Source organism: Salmo salar, chromosome ssa15, assembly GCF_905237065.1.
Source record: "Salmo salar chromosome ssa15, Ssal_v3.1, whole genome shotgun sequence".
NCBI classification, from domain to species: domain Eukaryota; kingdom Metazoa; phylum Chordata; class Actinopteri; order Salmoniformes; family Salmonidae; genus Salmo; species Salmo salar.
This window is the reverse complement of record NC_059456.1, coordinates 108653950-108672263: the sequence shown is the minus strand read 5'-3', so window position 1 is coordinate 108672263 and position 18314 is coordinate 108653950. Positions and strand designations below refer to the sequence as shown.

At 46.7% G+C, this 18314-nt stretch overlaps 1 protein-coding gene across 1 annotated transcript; it reads right to left on the bottom strand.

Moving 5' to 3' along the window:
- Window positions 1-543: 543 nt before the first annotated feature.
- kcna2b (potassium voltage-gated channel, shaker-related subfamily, member 2b) lies at window positions 544-13469 on the bottom strand. The gene is made up of 4 exons (XM_045696569.1): window positions 13087-13469; window positions 4419-4630; window positions 3345-3588; window positions 544-3069 (listed from the first exon to the last, which is right to left on the bottom strand). The coding sequence occupies exons 2-4, from the start codon at window positions 4607-4609 to the stop codon at window positions 1951-1953; spliced, it is 1554 nt and encodes a 517-aa protein (XP_045552525.1). The 5' UTR covers window positions 4610-4630; window positions 13087-13469; the 3' UTR covers window positions 544-1950.
- Between the last annotated feature and the right edge of the window lie 4845 nt (window positions 13470-18314).

Genomic DNA, 18314 nt, shown 5'->3' with positions numbered 1-18314 from the left:
CCAGAGAGCCCAGAGAGAGAGAGAGAGCCCAGAGAGCCCAGAGAGAGAGAGAGAGAGCCCAGAGAGCCCAGAGAGAGAGCCCAGAGAGAGAGAGAGAGAGCCCAGAGAGAGAGAGCCCAGAGAGCCCAGAGAGAGAGAGCCAGAGAGAGAGAGAGAGCCCAGAGAGAGAGAGAGAGCCCAGAGAGAGAGAGAGAGAGCCCAGAGAGAGAGAGAGAGCCCAGAGAGCAGAGAGAGAGGCCAGAGAGCCCAGAGAGCCCAGAGAGAGAGGCCCAGAGAGCCCAGAGAGCCCAGAGAGCCCAGAGAGCCCAGAGAGAGAGCCCAGAGAGAGAGAGAGAGCCCAGAGAGCCCAGAGAGCCCAGAGGCCCAGAGAGCCCAGAGAGAGAGCCCAGAGAGCCCAGAGAGAGAGAGAGGCCCAGAGAGCCCAGAGAGAGAGAGAGAGCCCAGAGAGCCCAGAGAGAGAGCCCAGAGAGAGAGAGAGAGAGAGCCCAGAGAGAGAGCCCAGAGAGCCCAGAGAGCCCAGAGAGAGAGCCCAGAGAGCCCAGAGAGCCCAGAGAGCCCAGAGAGCGAGCCCAGAGAGCGAGCCCAGAGAGCCCAGAGAGCCCAGAGAGAGCTGACAGGGCACACATTAACATTAAGCACATTGATGAAATACCTCTTACATTCTTCTGAGGCGAAATAACATCCACATAGTTGAGTTTCAGGGGTATGGGGTGGGAGAGAGGTTCAGGGAATAATGGGGTGGGAGAGAGGTTCAGGGAATAATGGGGTGGGAGAGAGGTTCAGGGAATAATGGGGTGGGAGAGAGGTTCAGGGAATAATGGGGTGGGAGAGAGGTTCAGGGAATAATGGGGTGGGAGAGAGGTTCAGGGAATAATGGGGTGGGAGAGAGGTTCAGGGAATAATGGGGTGGGAGAGAGGTTCAGGGAATAATGGGGTGGGAGAGAGGTTCAGGGAATAATGGGGTGGGAGAGAGGTTCAGGGAATAATGGGGTGGGAGAGAGGTTCAGGGAATAATGGGGTGGGAGAGAGGTTCAGGGAATAATGGGGTGGGAGAGAGGTTCAGGGAATAATGGGGTGGGAGAGAGGTTCAGGGAATAATGGGGTGGGAGAGAGGTTCAGGGAATAATGGGGTGGGAGAGAGGTTCAGGGAATAATGGGGTGGGAGAGAGGTTCAGGGAATAATGGGGTGGGAGAGAGGTTCAGGGAATAATGGGGTGGGAGAGAGGTTCAGGGAATAATGGGGTGGGAGAGAGGTTCAGGGAATAATGGGGTGGGAGAGAGGTTCAGGGAATAATGGGGTGGGAGAGAGGTTCAGGGGGTATGGGGTGGGAGAGAGGAGGTTAAGAAGCTCCTATTGGCTGGCAGTTAGAGCTAAGTAGTTTTAAGATGAGACGCTGATTTGAGGTCAGTTTTGTAGTATATATCCTACTGGTTACGGGCTAGGATTTGTTCAGGGCAGGCTGATGCTAGATCTGTGCTGACGATAACAGCGGGCAGTTTGAGCAGAGTGTGGAATAAGATAAGGGTGTGGTCCCGTTTTGCTGTCAGTGAGTTTATATAGTCTAGTACCAGCCGTTTGGCTACTATTGGACTACTGCAGCGAGCAGAGCATATAGACGACTACTGGACAGCTGAACAGTGACACAGCCCAGACTAACGCCATACAGTCACCGAACACAAGGACGCTTCAACTCCCAACAGGAGAAGAAAGGGCAAGGGGGTTGAGTTAGGAACAGATCCGTTTCCGGGGGGTGAGATGCCGGATCTCTGCTCTTACCAGAGTTTATGTGATCCATTCTGGACTCCCACAGTAGGGTCTCCAAGCCTTCTACAACATCAGAGAGGAGGGATTTTCCCTCAGTCTTCTTCCCCCTCCTCCCTACTCTTTCCTTCCAGTCCCCCTGCACCTCTACAGTCAAGGAAGTCACTTGTTGTAACGCCTGAAAGAGGCTATACATCCGTTCTCATCTTGGTGATGTTGACGTAGTTGGTGTTAGCCAATGTGTTAGAGTTAGCTTGCTTATTTGCATTAGCCAACAGGGTGCTAGCATTAGCCAACAGGGTGCAGTTGCCTGTCTTCAGGCTCTCTGCTCTGAAGTCCTCTGTGCTGTGATTCAGTGCTGCTTCCTGTATCTCCATGTAGTCTGACTTACTGAGGGTGGATCCAGTCCTGCTGCGGCCGTTCTTCTTCAGGTCCTCGGCTGAGTCGTCCTTGGGGGCAACGGGAGTGTTCAGGTACTGCGCTTGCTCCTCGCCTTCCGTCTCCCGGTGGTAGAAGTAGTTGAAGTTGGACACGATGACGGGGACGGGCAAGGCGATGGTCAGCACGCCGGCGATGGCGCAGAGCGAACCGACGATTTTCCCGCCGATGGTGGTGGGCACCATGTCGCCGTAGCCGACGGTAGTCATAGAAACCACGGCCCACCAGAAGGCTTCTGGGATGCTGCTGAACTGTGAGTCCGCCTCGTCGGCCTCGGCGAAGTAGACGGCGCTGGAGAAGAGGATGACTCCGATGAAGAGGAAGAAGATGAGCAGACCCAGCTCCCGCATGCTGGCCTTCAGTGTCTGGCCCAGGATCTGGAGCCCCTTGGAGTGTCTGGACAGTTTGAAGATCCTGAACACCCTGACCAGACGGATGACCCTGAGGATGGCGAGAGACATGGCCTGCTGCCCCGCCTGCCCGTCTTCCGGTTTCTCTGCCAGCTCTGTGCCCAACGTGATGAAATATGGAATAATCGCCACAATATCGATGATATTCATAATGTTACCGAAGAACCCGGCTTTAGAGGGACAAGCGAAGAAGCGGACGAGAAACTCAAAGGAGAACCAGATGATGCAGAGCGTCTCCAGGATGAAGAAGGGATCAGTGAAGTAGGAGGAGGTGTAGGAAGAAGTGGAGTTGTTGAAAGGCTGGAACACCTTGTTGCCGTCGTCCTCTTCGTCGTTCCGGAACACGGGGAGTGTCTCCAGGCAGAAGGACACGATGGAGATCAGGATCACCATGACGCTGATGATGGCGATGATACGGGCTGCGCCGGAACTCTCGGGATACTCAAACAGCAGCCACACCTGTTAAAGGTCAAAGGTCAATGTTTTTATTCATAAAATGTACAGCAGACAGCAAAAAGTCTCTGAGTTGCACTTGATGTTAACAGTTTAGATTAACTAGACAATTTGCCACTAAAATGTGTGACATAAACCTTTACTATTCCTGATGGAATTGATTGCTCCGTGTCACGGAGCAATCAAGAAGCAACTCAGTTGCAAGGCAGCTAAAATTGCTTTTCTAATTGTGCCATGTAACTGTAGCCCAAACTAAAAAAACATACATCATTAGGATGTACCTGTCTCTGGAACTCGTTCTCTGGAAGAGGTCGCTCTTCCTCCTTGATGAAACCCTCATCCTCCCTGAAGATCTCGATGGCCTCTTCTCCCAGCTCGTAGAAACGGATCTCCTCAGAGAAGATGTCTAGGGTGACATTAACCGGCCGACGAAGCCTCCCGCCCGACTGGTAGTAGTAGAGGATGGCGTCGAAACTGGGACGGTTCCTGTCAAAGAAATACTCGTTCCTCAGAGGGTCAAAGTACCTGGTGGATAGAGATGGAGGGGTTTGAATGATGTAATTAATACTTCGTAGATTTTATTGCTGAACCATTACAGGATGACGACATAGAAATGGAAAGCTCATTTCGGATTGAGCCAACCATTTGCAGTGTTTACTGTGAACGCAGTCTCCACTAACAACGGGAACATTGCTTTTAAATTTCAATCACGCTGTAACGTTTGAATTTCTGCAACAAAAAAAACGGATTGAATAGAGCCCTCAATGTCAATAGTAGATACAAACAGAAAGAAATTGCAATAGATAGTAAACATTCAACCGTAAAGAGTTATCCGTATAAGTACTATAGTTACCTCATTCTCTTATAGGAGTTAAAATGGTGTAAAATAGTCATATGTTTGAAAAATTGAAGTTTTTGCATTTTTTAAGGTATTTGTAATTCGCGCCACGCTCTACCATTGGATATTGGTGAGGCGTTCCGCTAGCGGAACATCTAGATGTAAGAGGTTTTTAACATACAGACACAGTTTAACCAGTATTACTAAAGTACTCTAGTTACCTCATTCTCTTCTAGGAGTTAACCTGTTTAGGATAGGGGGCAGTATTTTCACGGCCGGATAAAAAAACGTACCCGATTTTAATCTGGTTATTACTCCTGCCCAGAAACTAGAATATTCATATAACATACTTTATCTTGCCACCTTATAGAAGTACTAAAGTTCTCATTCTCTTCTTGGGGTTAACATACAAACACAGTTTAACCAGTATTACTAAAGTACTCTAGCTACCTCATTCTCTTCTTGGGGTTAACATACAAACACAGTTTAACCAGTATTACTAAAGTACTCTAGCTACCTCATTCTCTTCTTGGGGTCCCCCAGCAGGGTCTCAGGGAACTGGGAGAGGGTCTTGAGCTGCGTCTCGAAGCGCAACCCGGAGATGTTGACGACTACGCGCTCGCAGCACTCGTGGTCCGGTTCTGGTTCGTACGGGTCACCGGGATGGGCCGCCGCCTCGTCCCCCAGGTCGCCCGTAGCAACCGTCATGGTGAAGGAAGAGGGCAGAGCCTGCAGCGTTAAGACAGGGAAAGGGAGGGGGCAGTAGGGATGAGAGGTTGGGATGATGGTGATGATAGGATAAGATGACAGGTTTATAGGATAGGATGATAGGATTGGATGATAAGATAGGATGATATGATAAGATAGGATGATAGGATGATATGATAGGATGATATGATAGGATGATAGGATGATAGTATAGGATGATAAGATAGGATGATAGGATGATATGATAGGATGATATGATAGGATGATATGATGATAGGATTGGATGATAGGGTGATAGGATGATAGGATAGGATGAAATGATGATAGGATGATAGGATAGGATGATAAGATAGGATGATAAGATAGGATGATAGGGTGATAGGGTGAAAGGATGATAGGATAGGATGATATGATGATAGGATGATAGGATGATAGGATAGGATGATAGGATAGGATGATAGGATTATATGATGACAGGATAGGATGATAGGATTGGGTGATAGGGGGATAGGATGATAGGATGATAGGGTGATAGGGGGATAGGATGATAGGATGATAGGGTGATAGGATAGGATGATAGGATAGGATGATAGGATTATATGATGACAGGATAGGATGATAGGATTGGATGATAAAATAGGATGATAAGATGATAGGATGGTTAGATATAATTCACGAATTTACAAACACAACATAAAAATTCTTAATCATGTCATTAGCTGCAAACAGGGCTGGTTTCCCGGACTCCAATTACACCTACTCCTGGACTGAAAAGCACTTTACAAGGACATGCTCCATGTTATGTTTTTAGCTGTTTTTTTGGGGATCTTCTCCAAGTTATGAATAATGTGATAGCCCACGACGCCATCCTGTCTGCTTGTATTAAGTGATTACTGGTAATGAGTTCTCTTTCATACGAGCCACAGATCAATAGTATCCACCGGTCATACCGAATCATCTCTCTTATAGGCCAGTAAGACCACCAGGATAACCTGATTAGCTGCTGAGAGCTCCATCCATTCCATACAATCTCTACGTGATGGATACACTCTGCCTGCGTCCTGAAATGGAACCCTATTCCCTACATAGTGCACTACTTTTAACCAGGGCCCATAGGGTAGGGCCAATAGGGTATAACCCATAGGGTGCTGGTCAAAAGTAGTGGACTATATAGGGAATAGGGTGCCATTTGGGATGCAGTAAAAAAACATTAGTCTCCAATTACCACATCTATCCAAGGTCAAGCTCTGAGATGGCTCTCTGAATGCTGCAGAGAGAGAGAGAGAAGCATGCAGTTGTTGATGTTTCCATCGTCAATGGCACCCTATTCCCCACCTAGTGCACTACTTCTGACAACAGCCATATGGGCCCTGGTCAAAAGTAGTGCACAATATAGGGAATGGGGGTGCCATTTGGTACAAACTTGGTGTCTATTTTCCATAATGGGGAGCAGATTGGTAATATTTGATGTGTTAAAGGACTGTCTGTAGCAGCCGTGAGGAGCTGGGTCTGCATTATTCAAGAAGTTCTGAATGAAATATTAAACCAGAGACAAATTGGTTAGAATTATCCTCGACAGTTACAGGCATTACCGGCTTAAATACAGACTGGTATTACATTACCATGGCTTTACCAGCTTAAATACAGACCAGTATTACATTAAATACACACCAGTATTACATTACCATGGCATTACCAGCTTAAATACAGACCAGTATTACATTAAATACAGACCAGTATTACATTACCATGGCATTACCAGCTTAAATACAGACCAGTATTACATTACCATGGCATTACCAGCTTAAATACAGACCGGTATTACATTACCATGGCATTACCGGCTTAAATACAGACCAGTATTACATTACCATGGCTTTACCAGCTTAAATACAGACCAGTATTACATTAAATACACACCAGTATTACATTACCATGATATTACCAGCTTAAATACAGACCAGTATTACATTACCATGGCATTACCGGCTTAAATACAGACCAGTATTACATTAAATACACACCAGTATTACATTACCATGATATTACCAGCTTAAATACAGACCAGTATTACATTACCATGGCATTACCGGCTTAAATACAGACCAGTATTACATTAAATACACACCAGTATTACATTACCATGATATTACCAGCTTAAATACAGACCAGTATTACATTACCATGGCATTACCGGCTTAAATACAGACCAGTATTACATTAAATACACACCAGTATTACATTACCATGATATTACCAGCTTAAATACAGACCAGTATTACATTACCATGGCATTACCAGCTTAAATACAGACCAGTATTACATTACCATGGCATTACCAGCTTAAATACAGACCAGTATTACATTACCATGGCATTACCAGCTTAAATACAGACCAGTATTACATTACCATGGCTTTACCAGCTTAAATACACACTGGTATTACATTAAATACACACCAGTATTACATTAAATACACACCAGTATTACATTACCATGATATTACCAGCTTAAATACAGACCAGTATTACATTACCATGGCTTTACCAGCTTAAATACACACTGGTATTACATTAAATACACACCAGTATTACATTAAATACACTACCAGTATTACATTACCATGGCATTACCGGCTTAAATACAGACCAGTATTACATTAAATACAGACCAGTATTACATTACCATGGCTTTACCAGCTTAAATACACACTGGTATTACATTAAATACACATTAGTAATAAAATCACAATATCACATTAAATACACATATGCTAGACATTTATAAATCACAGGCTGACATACACACCGGTATGACATCACCACCTGAAATATACATCAGTATGACATCAATACCTTAAATATACAGTGAGGGAAAAAAGTATTTGATCCCCTGCTGATTTTGTACGTTTGCCCACTGACAAAGAAATGATCAGTCTATAATTTTAATGGGGTTTATTTGAACAGTGAGAGACAGAATAACAACAACAAAAAATCCAGAAAAACGCATGTCAAAAATGTTATAAAATGATTTGCATTTTAATGAGGGAAATAAGTATTTGACCCCTCTCAATCAGAAAGATTTCTGGCTCACAGGTGTCTTTTATACAGGTAACGAGCTGAGATTAGGAGCACACTCTTAATAAAGGGACTGCTCCTAATCTCAGTTTGTTACCTGTATAAAAGACACCTGTCCACAGAAGCAATCAATCAATCAGATTCCAAACTCTCCACCATGGCCAAGACCAAAGAGCTCTCCAAGGATGTCAGGGACAAGATTGTAGACCTACACAAGGCTGGAATGGGCTACAAGACCATCGCCAAGCAGCTTGGTGAGAAGGTGACAACAGTTGGTGCGATTATTCACAAATGGAAGAAACACAAAACTGTCAATCTCCCTCGGCCTGGGACTCCATGCAAGATCTCACCTCGTGGAATTGCAATGATCATGAGAACGGTGAGGAATCAGCCCAGAACTACACGGGAGGATCTTGTCAATGATCTCAAGGCAGCTGGGAACATAGTCACCAAGAAAACAATTGGTAACACACTACGCCGTGAAGGACTGAAATCCTGCAGCGCCCGCAAGGTCCCCCTGCTCAAGAAAGCACATATACATTCCCATCTGAAGTTTGCCAATGAACATCTGAATGATTCAGAGGACAACTGGGTGAAAGTGTTGTGGTCAGATGAGACCAAAATGGAGCTCTTTGGCATCAACTCAACTCGCCGTGTTTGGAGGAGGAGGAATGCTGCCTATGACCCCAAGAACACCATACCCACCGTCAAACATGGAGGTGGAAACATTATGCTTTGGGGGTGTTTTTCTGCTAAGGGGACAGGACAACTTCACCGCATCAAAGGGACGATGGACGGGGCCATGTACCATCAAATCTTGGGTGAGAACCTCCTTCCCTCAGCCAGGGCATTGAAAATGGGTCGTGGATGGGTATTCCAGCATGGCAATGACCCAAAACACACGGCCAAGGCAACAAAGGAGTGGCTCAAGAAGAAGCACATTAAGGTCCTGGAGTGGCCTAGCCAGTCTCCAGACCTTAATCCCATAGAAAATCTGTGGAGGGAGCTGAAGGTTCGAGTTGCCAAACGTCAGCCTCGAAAACTTAATGACTTGGAGAAGATCTGCAAAGAGGAGTGGGACAAAATCCCTCCTGAGATGTGTGCAAACCTGGTGGCCAACTACAAGAAACGTCTGACCTCTGTGATTGCCAACAAGGGTTTTGCCACCAAGTACTAAGTCATGTTTTGCAGAGGGGTCAAATACTTATTTCCCTCATTAAAATGCAAATCATTTTATAACATTTTTGACATGTTTTTCTGGATTTTTTTGTTGTTATTCTGTCTCTCACTGTTCAAATAAACCTACCATTAAAATTATAGACTGATCATTTCTTTGTCAGTGGGCAAACGTACAAAATCAGCAGGGGATCAAATACTTTTTTCCCCTCACTGTACATCAGTATCACATCAATACCTGAAATATACATCAGTATGACACCCACGGTAACCATGGAGCCTGACTGCTGACAGACAGATATATCCCATTTACCCCGGGGCTGTATCTATCGGGGGGGGGGTCTGTCTACCTTAAAGCCCTTGCCACCTCCCTTCTCAAACTCTGCTGCCTCTGCTCAGCCACCGGTTGGTGCCCGTTCTGTAGGTCAAGGGGTGACGCTGGTGGTGTGCAGGGAGGGACGCTTTTCATTAAGAGAGCACTTCTTAAAATATGGCTCAGAGATGCTGGGATCAGCAGAACAAGACTCTTTCGCTCATTCTCCCTGTCCTTTAGGACGTCATGACGCTGCCTGGAACAGCGGTGAGGTAATGTAGCTAGTCCATCATGGCGCTGCCTGGAACAGCGGTGAGGTAATGTAGCTAGTCCTTTAGGACATCATGACGCTGGCTAGTCCTTTAGGACGTCATGACGCTGCCTAGAACAGCGGTGAGGTAATGTAGCTAGTCCTTTAGGACGTCATGACGCTGCCTGGAACAGCGGTGAGGTAATGTAGCTAGTCCTTTAGGACGTCATGACGCTGCCTAGAACAGCGGTGAGGTAATGTAGCTAGTCCTTTAGGACATCATGACGCTGCCTGGAACAGCGGTAAGGTAATGTAGCTAGTCCTTTAGGACGTCATGACGCTGCCTAGAACAGCGGTGAGGTAATGTAGCTAGTCCATCATGACGCTGCCTGGAACAGCGGTGAGGTAATGTAGCTAGTCCTTTAGGACGTCATGACGCTGCCTGGAACAGCGGTAAGGTAATGTAGCTGGTCCTGTAGAACGTCATGACGCTGCCTGTAACAGCGGTAAGGTAATGTAGCTAGTCCATCATGACGCTGCCTGGAACAGAGGTAAGGTAATGTAGCTAGTCCATCATGTCGCTGCCTGGAACAGCGGTAAGGTAATGTAGCTAGTCCTTTAGGACGTCATGACGCTGCCTGGAACAGCGGTGAGGTAATGTACCTAGTCCTTTAGGACGTCATGACGCTGCCTGGAACAGCGGTGAGGTAATGTAGCTAGTCCTTTAGGACATCATGACGCTGCCTGGAACAGCGGTGAGGTAATGTAGCTGGTCCTGTAGAATGTCATGACGCTGCCTGGAACAGCGGTGAGGTAATGTAGCTGGTCCATCATGTCGCTGCCTGGAACAGCGGTGAGGTAATGTAGCTGGTCCTGTAGAATGTCATGACGCTGCCTGGAACAGCGGTGAGGTAATGTAGCTAGTCCTTTAGGACGTCATGACGCTGCCTGGAACAGCGGTGAGGTAATGTAGCTGGTCCTGTAGAATGTCATGACGCTGCCTGGAACAGCGGTAAGGTAATGTAGCTAGTCCATCATGACGCTGCCTGGAACAGCGGTAAGGTAATGTAGCTAGTCCATCATGTCGCTGCCTGGAACAGCGGTGAGGTAATGTAGCTGGTCCTGTAGAATGTCATGACGCTGCCTGTAACAGCGGTAAGGTAATGTAGCTAGTCCATCATGACGCTGCCTGGAACAGCGGTAAGGTAATGTAGCTAGTCCATCATGTCGCTGCCTGGAACAGCGGTAAGGTAATGTAGCTAGTCCTTTAGGACATCATGACGCTGCCTGGAACAGCGGTAAGGTAATGTAGCTAGTCCTTTAGGACGTCATGACGCTGCCTGGAACAGCGGTAAGGTAATGTAGCTAGTCCTTTAGGACATCATGACGCTGCCTGGAACAGCGGTAAGGTAATGTAGCTAGTCCTTTAGGACGTCATGACGCTGCCTGGAACAGCGGTAAGGTAATGTAGCTAGTCCTGTAGAATGTCATGACGCTGCCTGGAACAGCGGTGAGGTAATGTAGCTAGTCCTTTAGGACGTCATGACGCTGCCTGGAACAGCGGTAAGGTAATGTAGCTGGTCCTGTAGAACATCATCACGCTGCCTGTAACAGCGGTAAGGTAATGTAGCTAGTCCATCATTGCGCTGCCTGGATCAGCGGTAAGGTAATGTAGCTAGTCCTTTAGGACGTCATGACGCTGCCTGGAACAGCGGTGAGGTAATGTAGCTAGTCCTTTAGGACATCATGTCGCTGCCTGGAACAGCGGTAAGGTAATGTAGCTGGTCCTGTAGAACATCATCACGCTGCCTGGAACAGCGGTAAGGTAATGTAGCTAGTCCATCATTTCGCTGCCTGGAACAGCGGTGAGGTAATGTAGCTAGTCCTTTAGCGAATTACTGTGGAGACACACGGGAGGGTAGTGGCGGCGCGGCTCGTAATTAGCCCTTATGATCGTAGATCCGTGCATAAAGACAGAACGACGTGGAAGCTGTTTTTGGGTTGTGTATCTCAAAACAGGTCAGTATTCCCTATGGAAGGCTGTTATTTTTACCGTGTGACATCACAAAATGACATGGCATTTGTTTGGCTCTCTTCAGTCCCACCGTCAACACATCTATCTGATGGGGAAGAGCCATTGATTTACACACAGTGATGACAGTAATAACAAGATAAATTTCAATCTGATTTTCATAACCTCTTCCGTGGAATAACACAGTCCTTCCATGTTCTCTGTTAGTGTTTTCAGTCCGGGAATGAAAACAGCAAAGCTATATATTATATATATATTATATATTATATATATTTTATATATATGTGATGAGAGAGACACCTGTTTGTCCAAGTACATGCAACTATCAAGCCTCATCATAACCACCATGCTGTAGTATGTCTTACTGACTGTGTTCAGTATGTTTGTCTCTCTATTAGCAGCAGAGAAACCTACAAACCAGGGTAGAACCAGGGTAGAACCAGGGTAGAACCAGGGGAGAACCAGGGGAGAACCAGGGGAGAACCAGGGGAGAACCAGGGAAGAACCAGGGTAGAACCAGGGAAGAACCAGGGGAGAACCAGGGAAGAACCAGGGGAGAAGCAGGGGAGAACCAGGGTAGAACCAGGGTAGAACCAGGGTAGAACCAGGGAAGAACCAGGGGAGAAGCAGGGTAGAACCAGGGTAGAACCAGGGAAGAACCAGGGGAGAAGCAGGGTAGAACCAGGGAAGAACCAGGGGAGAAGCAGGGTAGAACCAGGGAAGAACCAGGGGAGAAGCAGGGTAGAACCAGGGTAGAACCAGGGAAGAACCAGGGGGGAAGCAGGGTAGAACCAGGGGAGAACCAGGGGAGAACCAGGGTAGAACCAGGGTGGAAACAGGGGAGAACCAGGGAAGACCCAGGCTAGAACCAGGGAAGAACCAGGGTAGAACCAGGCTAGAACCAGGCTAGAACCAGGGTAGAACCAGGTTAGAACCAGGGGAGAACCAGGCTAGAACCAGGGAAGAACCAGGGAAGACCCAGGCTAGAACCAGGGAAGAACCAGGGTAGAACCAGGGGAGAACCATGGTAGAACCAGGGTAGAACCAGGCTAGAACCAGGGAAGAACCAGGGTAGAAGCAGGGTAGAACCAGGGATGAACCAGGGGAGAACCAGGGGAGAACCAGGGAAGAACCAGGGGAGAACCAGGGGAGAAGCAGGGGAGAACCAGGGTAGAACCAGGCTAGAACCAGGGTAGAACCAGGGTAGTACCAGGGGAGAACCAGGGTAGAACCAGGGAAGAACCAGGGAAGACCCAGGCTAGAACCAGGGAAGAACCAGGGTAGAAGCAGGGTAGAACCAGGGTAGAAGCAGGGGAGAAGCAGGGTAGAACCAGGGAAGAACCAGGGAAGACCCAGGCTAGAAGCAGGGAAGACCCAGGGTAGAACCAGTCAGTGCCCGTTAGGAACGGCAGGTGTCTCTGACAACATGCTCTACAGCCGCGGCACCTCTCTCTCTCTCTCTCCGGGGCAGATCATTCACATCAGATAGACAGGCAGAACACAGCAGGCTCCATGCACTAGGCTTCATAGCAGCTCACAGCAGCTGCCGATTCGGTCATAATCAGCTCTAGTTAGTCAAGCACGCCGCTCTCTAGGCATTCAGAGGGAGAGAAGACATGCAACAATCACCCTGATGCCGCTCTCCCTGCCGCCGCGGTGGTGCTCCGCAGCGTTGCTCTCTCGGGCTGGTTGCTGCTGGGGACCCGCCGCGATGCTCTCTCCGCTGTGGTTGGTGCTGGGGACCCGCCGCGATGCTCTCTCCGCTGTGGTTGGTGCTGGGGACCCGCCGCGATGCTCTCTCCACTGTGGTTGGTGCAGGGGACCCGCCGCGATGCTCTCTCCGCTGTGGTCGGTGCTGGGTACCCGACGCGTCTCCTCCTCATAAACACTTGAAAATTGATCCTTATTGTCGCTCTCCGCCCTTTCTCTCCGGAGCTCGCTACAAGCTAAAGAGACACGATGTGTCTAATGTAAACCCCGTCCCTTGACTGTGTGTCTGTTTCTCTCTCTCTCTCTCTCTCTCTCTCTCTCTCTCTCTCTCTCTCTCTCTCTCTCTCTCTCTCTCTCTCTCTCTCTCTCTCTCTCTCTCTCTCTGATGTCTCTCACAATTCGCCATCATTCAGCTGGTTGGCGCTGAAACGCACAGGCTGCACTTGGACATTGCCGCGCATACAAAAGAGGTTCCGTTCCCTTCTCTGCTCTCCGCCACTCCTCGAGATTCGCATTTAAAGGGGACGTGTCGCATGAATAGGCAGAAACGGTTCCCCCGAGTAATTATTATAATTTTTTTTTTTTTAAATGTCTATCCTGCATCGTGAGCTAGTTGAACTAATGTATTGCTGTTTCTGACAGAGACACCTCCATGGCATGATGACCTGTTTATTGGTAACCTACTAAAGATCAGGACTAAAAAACACAACGCCAAACACTAAACACCACACAAGCTGAGCCAAGAAAGACAACTATTTATGTCTGAGTCGTTTAATAAAGAGGATATTAACAAGCAATGATAATGAATACGCGACAGTTTTAGAGGTTTGTTTGGCTATAAGTGGTATACTTCGGCTTCTACCCAAATCCATCCACACGGTTGCTTTACTGTCCGATGACATTACATTTACTCTGTTGTATAGAACATCTGTGTGTGTGTGTGTGTGTGTGTGTGTGTGTGTGTGTGTGTGTGTGTGTGTGTGTGTGTGTGTGTGTTTAATATATGCATGAGCTAGGAGTGGGCAGGCCAGCCAGCCAGCCAGCCAGCCAGCCAGCCAGTCAGTCAGCCAGCCAGCCAGCCAGTCAGTCAGCCAGTCAGCCAGCCAGCCAGTCAGCCAGTCAGCCAGCCAGACAGCCAGCCAAGGTTCTTAACCATGGCACTGATTTGTAGCATCTGTCTATCTGTCATTATAACCACTACTGTTCTGCCACCTGCAGTTAAGACATCAGCATGCTCCAGTTCAGCTGGCGGCTAGCCCGGAGTCGGCAAGGCTAACCCAACGAGTGTGCTCGTACACTCCCTTAAAAGACATTCACTTTTAAAAAAATGAGAAAAAATCCACAATAGAACTGTATGCCCATTTTGAGACGTCGTACCTCAAATTAGAATGAATCTAAACTACTGGAGAGTTGATCTATCTACAGCACCTCCTACTGGAGAGTTGATCTGTCTACAGCACCTCCTACTGGAGAGTTGATATATCTACAGCACCTCCTACTGGAGAGTTGATCTACCTACAGCACCTCCTACTGGAGAGGTGATCTATCTACAGCACCTCCTACTGGAGAGTTGATCTGTCTACAGCACCTCCTACTGGAGAGTTGATATATCTACAGCACCTCCTACTGGAGAGTTGATCTACCTACAGCACCTCCTACTGGAGAGTTGATCTGTCTACAGCACCTCCTAGTGGAGAGATGATCTATCTATATTACAGCACCTCCTACTGGAGAGTTGATCTACCTACAGCACCTCCTACTGGAGAGTTGATCTGTCTACAGCACCTCCTACTGGAGAGATGATCTATCTATATTACAGCACCTCCTACTGGAGAGTTGATCTACCTACAGCACCTCCTACTGGAGAGTTGATCTATCTACAGCACCTCCTACTGGAGAGTTGATCTACCTACAGCACCTCCTACTGGAGAGTTGATTTGTCTACAGCACCTCCTACTGGAGAGTTGATCTACCTACAGCACCTCCTACTGGAGAGTTGATCTATCTACAGCACCTCCTACTGGAGAGTTGATCTATCTACATTACAGCACCTCCTACTGGAGAGGTGATCTATCTACAGCACCTCCTACTGGAGAGTTGATCTATCTACAGCACCTACTACTGGATAGTTGATCTATCTACAGCACCTCCTACTGGAGAGTTGATCTGTCTACAGCACCTCCTATTGGAGAGTTAATCTGTCTACAGCACCTCCTACTGGAGAGTTAATCTGTCTACAGCACCTCCTACTGGAGAGATGATGTATCTACATTACAGCACCTCCTACTGGAGAGTTGATCTGTCTACAGCACCTCCTACTGGATAGATGATCTACCTACAGCACCTCCTACTGGATAGATGATCTACCTACAGCACCTCCTACTGGAGAGTTGATCTACCTACAGCACCTCCTACTGGATAGATGATCTACCTACAGCTCTCTAGAGGGAGGTTTAAGCCATGGCGTTGTGTGTGTTAGTGTATCAGAAGACGCTAGTTTATGTGTCTCTGTTATTATGAAGCTCTACATTATAACCACTTAGGTATGCTGAAACATGAGATGAGGTCAGATTGGTTTTTCTTGGTCAGACTAGTAGACTCTAATCCTATAGGGTAGGGCTCTCTTCCTGGTCTGAGACTCCTCCCCCTCTAACAGTCCCAGGTGCCATAAGGCTGAGACTCCTCCCCCTCTCATTGTGCCTTAGGGCTGAGACTCCTCCCCCTCTAATTGTCCCAGGTGCCTCAGGGCTGAGACTCCTCCCACTCTAATTGTCCCAGGTGCCTCAGGGCTGAGACTCCTCCCACTCTAATTGTCCCAGGTGCCTCAGGGCTGAGACTCCTCCCACTCTAATTGTCCCAGGTGCCTCAGGGCTGAGACTCCTCCCCCTCTAATTGTCCCAGGTGCCTCAGGGCTAAAAGTGAGCCAAGATGAAACCCAAATACAGTCCGTGTTAGGGAACAGCACACCATAGGGAATCTGGTGAGGTCCTATCTCTCCCATAAGGAAAAGTAATACATGGCCTTATATATCAACGTGACATATCTTTTAGAATATGTGATCATATATTTAAAACCCATATATAAACCTGACATACATATACAAATATGTGATCATATATTTAAAACCCATATATAAACCTGACATACATATACAAATATGTGATCATATATTTAAAACCCATATATAAACCTGACATACATATACAAATATGTGATCATATATTTAAAACCCATATATAAACCTGACATACATATAAAAATTATGTGATCATATATTTCAATAACATATATAAATCTCTCAACCCCATACAAAAACATTATAATATGGATATGTGTTTTCATCATGCAACATGTGCTCCGAAACGTTTTAATTTTTTTTACATGGCACATATTTAAAAACAATACATGTAGGGATGAATTATTTTCTAATTGCATTTAGGCAACCTTATGGCTACTTATGGTTGTTTCTTGTATCTACAGTAGATGATAGTTGCCATAGTATTTTGAGATTAGATAGAGATGGCATAGACTATTGTAGGTTCATAATTTGTGATTTACACAGTTTGAAAACGCACAGAAACCAAAGTATGAATGTTTATTTTCTATATTATAGTTGTGCCTGCCCATAAGGTTGTGGAAATCACATTGTATTTATAAAACAGGGTTTAGATGGTAATGTTACAATCATTGACTGTATATGGTTGTAATCCACTATTATTTTCGCCTGAATCCTCCAATGATTCCCATTAGGAATTCCTTATGCTCGATGCCACCAGCAGGAGACGCAGGACCACAGCGGGTTGCATCTCCCCTTTGCTGTTCTGCAGATTGAAATTCACCCAGGCTCGAATTTTGCTGGTCCCAAGGAACGTCTGGAGGGCGGAGATAACCGTGAAGGAGAGGTCTTGGAGGAGCTTGGGGGTATTATTATTATTTTTTACATTTTAGCAGACGCGCTTACCCAGAGCAATTTACAGGACCAATTAGGGTTAGGAGCCTTGCTCAAAGGCACATCAACACATTTGTTCACATACCGTAAATTACGGACTATAAGCCGCAACTTTTTTCCCAGGCTTTGAACCTCGCGGCTTAAACAATGACGCTGGTAATAAATAGATTTTTCCCGCTTTCAAATTTTTTTCTCCAAAAAAACACATTCTGTGACGTGCTCAGTTTTTTGGGCGGCATGAAGCTTTCATTAGACCAATGAAATTGCCGAACGGGTTAAGGTCAAACAACTTTTTTGGGGGAGGGGGGGAGGGGGGGGTTCTCCAATTCAGAATCTACATACAGTGCATTCGGAAAGTATTCAGACACGTTGACTTTTTCCACATTTTGTTACGTTACAGCCTTATTCTAAAATGGATGACATTTTTTCCCCACATCATCAATCTACACACAATACCCCATAATGACATCACAATACCCCATAATGACATCACAATACCCCATAATGACATCACAATACCCCATAATGACAAAGCAAAAGCATGTTTTTAGAAATGTTTGCAAATGTATAAAAAAATTCAAAACTGAAATATCACATTTTCCTAAGTATTCAGACCCTTTACTCAGTACTTTGTTGAAGCATCTTTGGCAGCGATTTCAGCCTTCAGTCTTATTGGGTATGACACTACAAGCTTGGCACACCTGTATTTGGGGAGTTTCTCCCATTCTTCCCTAAAGATCCTCTCAAGCTCTGTCAGGTTGGACGGGGAGCGTTGCTGCACAGCTATTTTCAGGTCTCTCCAGAGAGGTACGACCGGGTTCAAGTGGCTGGGCCACTCAAGGACATTCAAAGACTTGTCCTGAAGCCACTCATGAGTTGTCTTGGTTGTGTGCTTAGGGTTGTTGTCCTTTTGGACGATGAACCTTCACACCAGTCTGAGGTCCTGAGCGCTGTAGAGCAGGTTTTCAGCAAGGATCTCTCTGTACTTTGCTCCGTTCATCTTTCCCTCAAACCTGACTAGTCTCCCAGTTCATGCCGATGAAAAACATCCCCAAAGCATGATGCTGCCACCACCGTGCTTCACCGTAGGGATGGTGCCAGGTTTCCTTCAGACGTGACGCTTGGCATTTCTCATGGTCAGAGTCCTTGAGGTGCCTTTTAGCAAACTCCTAGTGGGTTGTCATGTACCGTTTATTGA

Excerpts from the sequence above, each read along its gene's own strand:
- kcna2b (XM_045696569.1), bottom strand. The coding sequence starts at position 4,609 with ATGACGGTTGCTACGGGCGACCTGGGGGACGAGGCGGCGGCCCATCCC. Across the intron at positions 3,589-4,418 it reads GACCCCAAGAAGAGAATGAG|GTACTTTGACCCTCTGAGGA; the intron begins GTAGCTAGAGTA and ends TCTATCCACCAG. Across the intron at positions 3,070-3,344 it reads AGAACGAGTTCCAGAGACAG|GTGTGGCTGCTGTTTGAGTA; the intron begins GTACATCCTAAT and ends GACCTTTAACAG.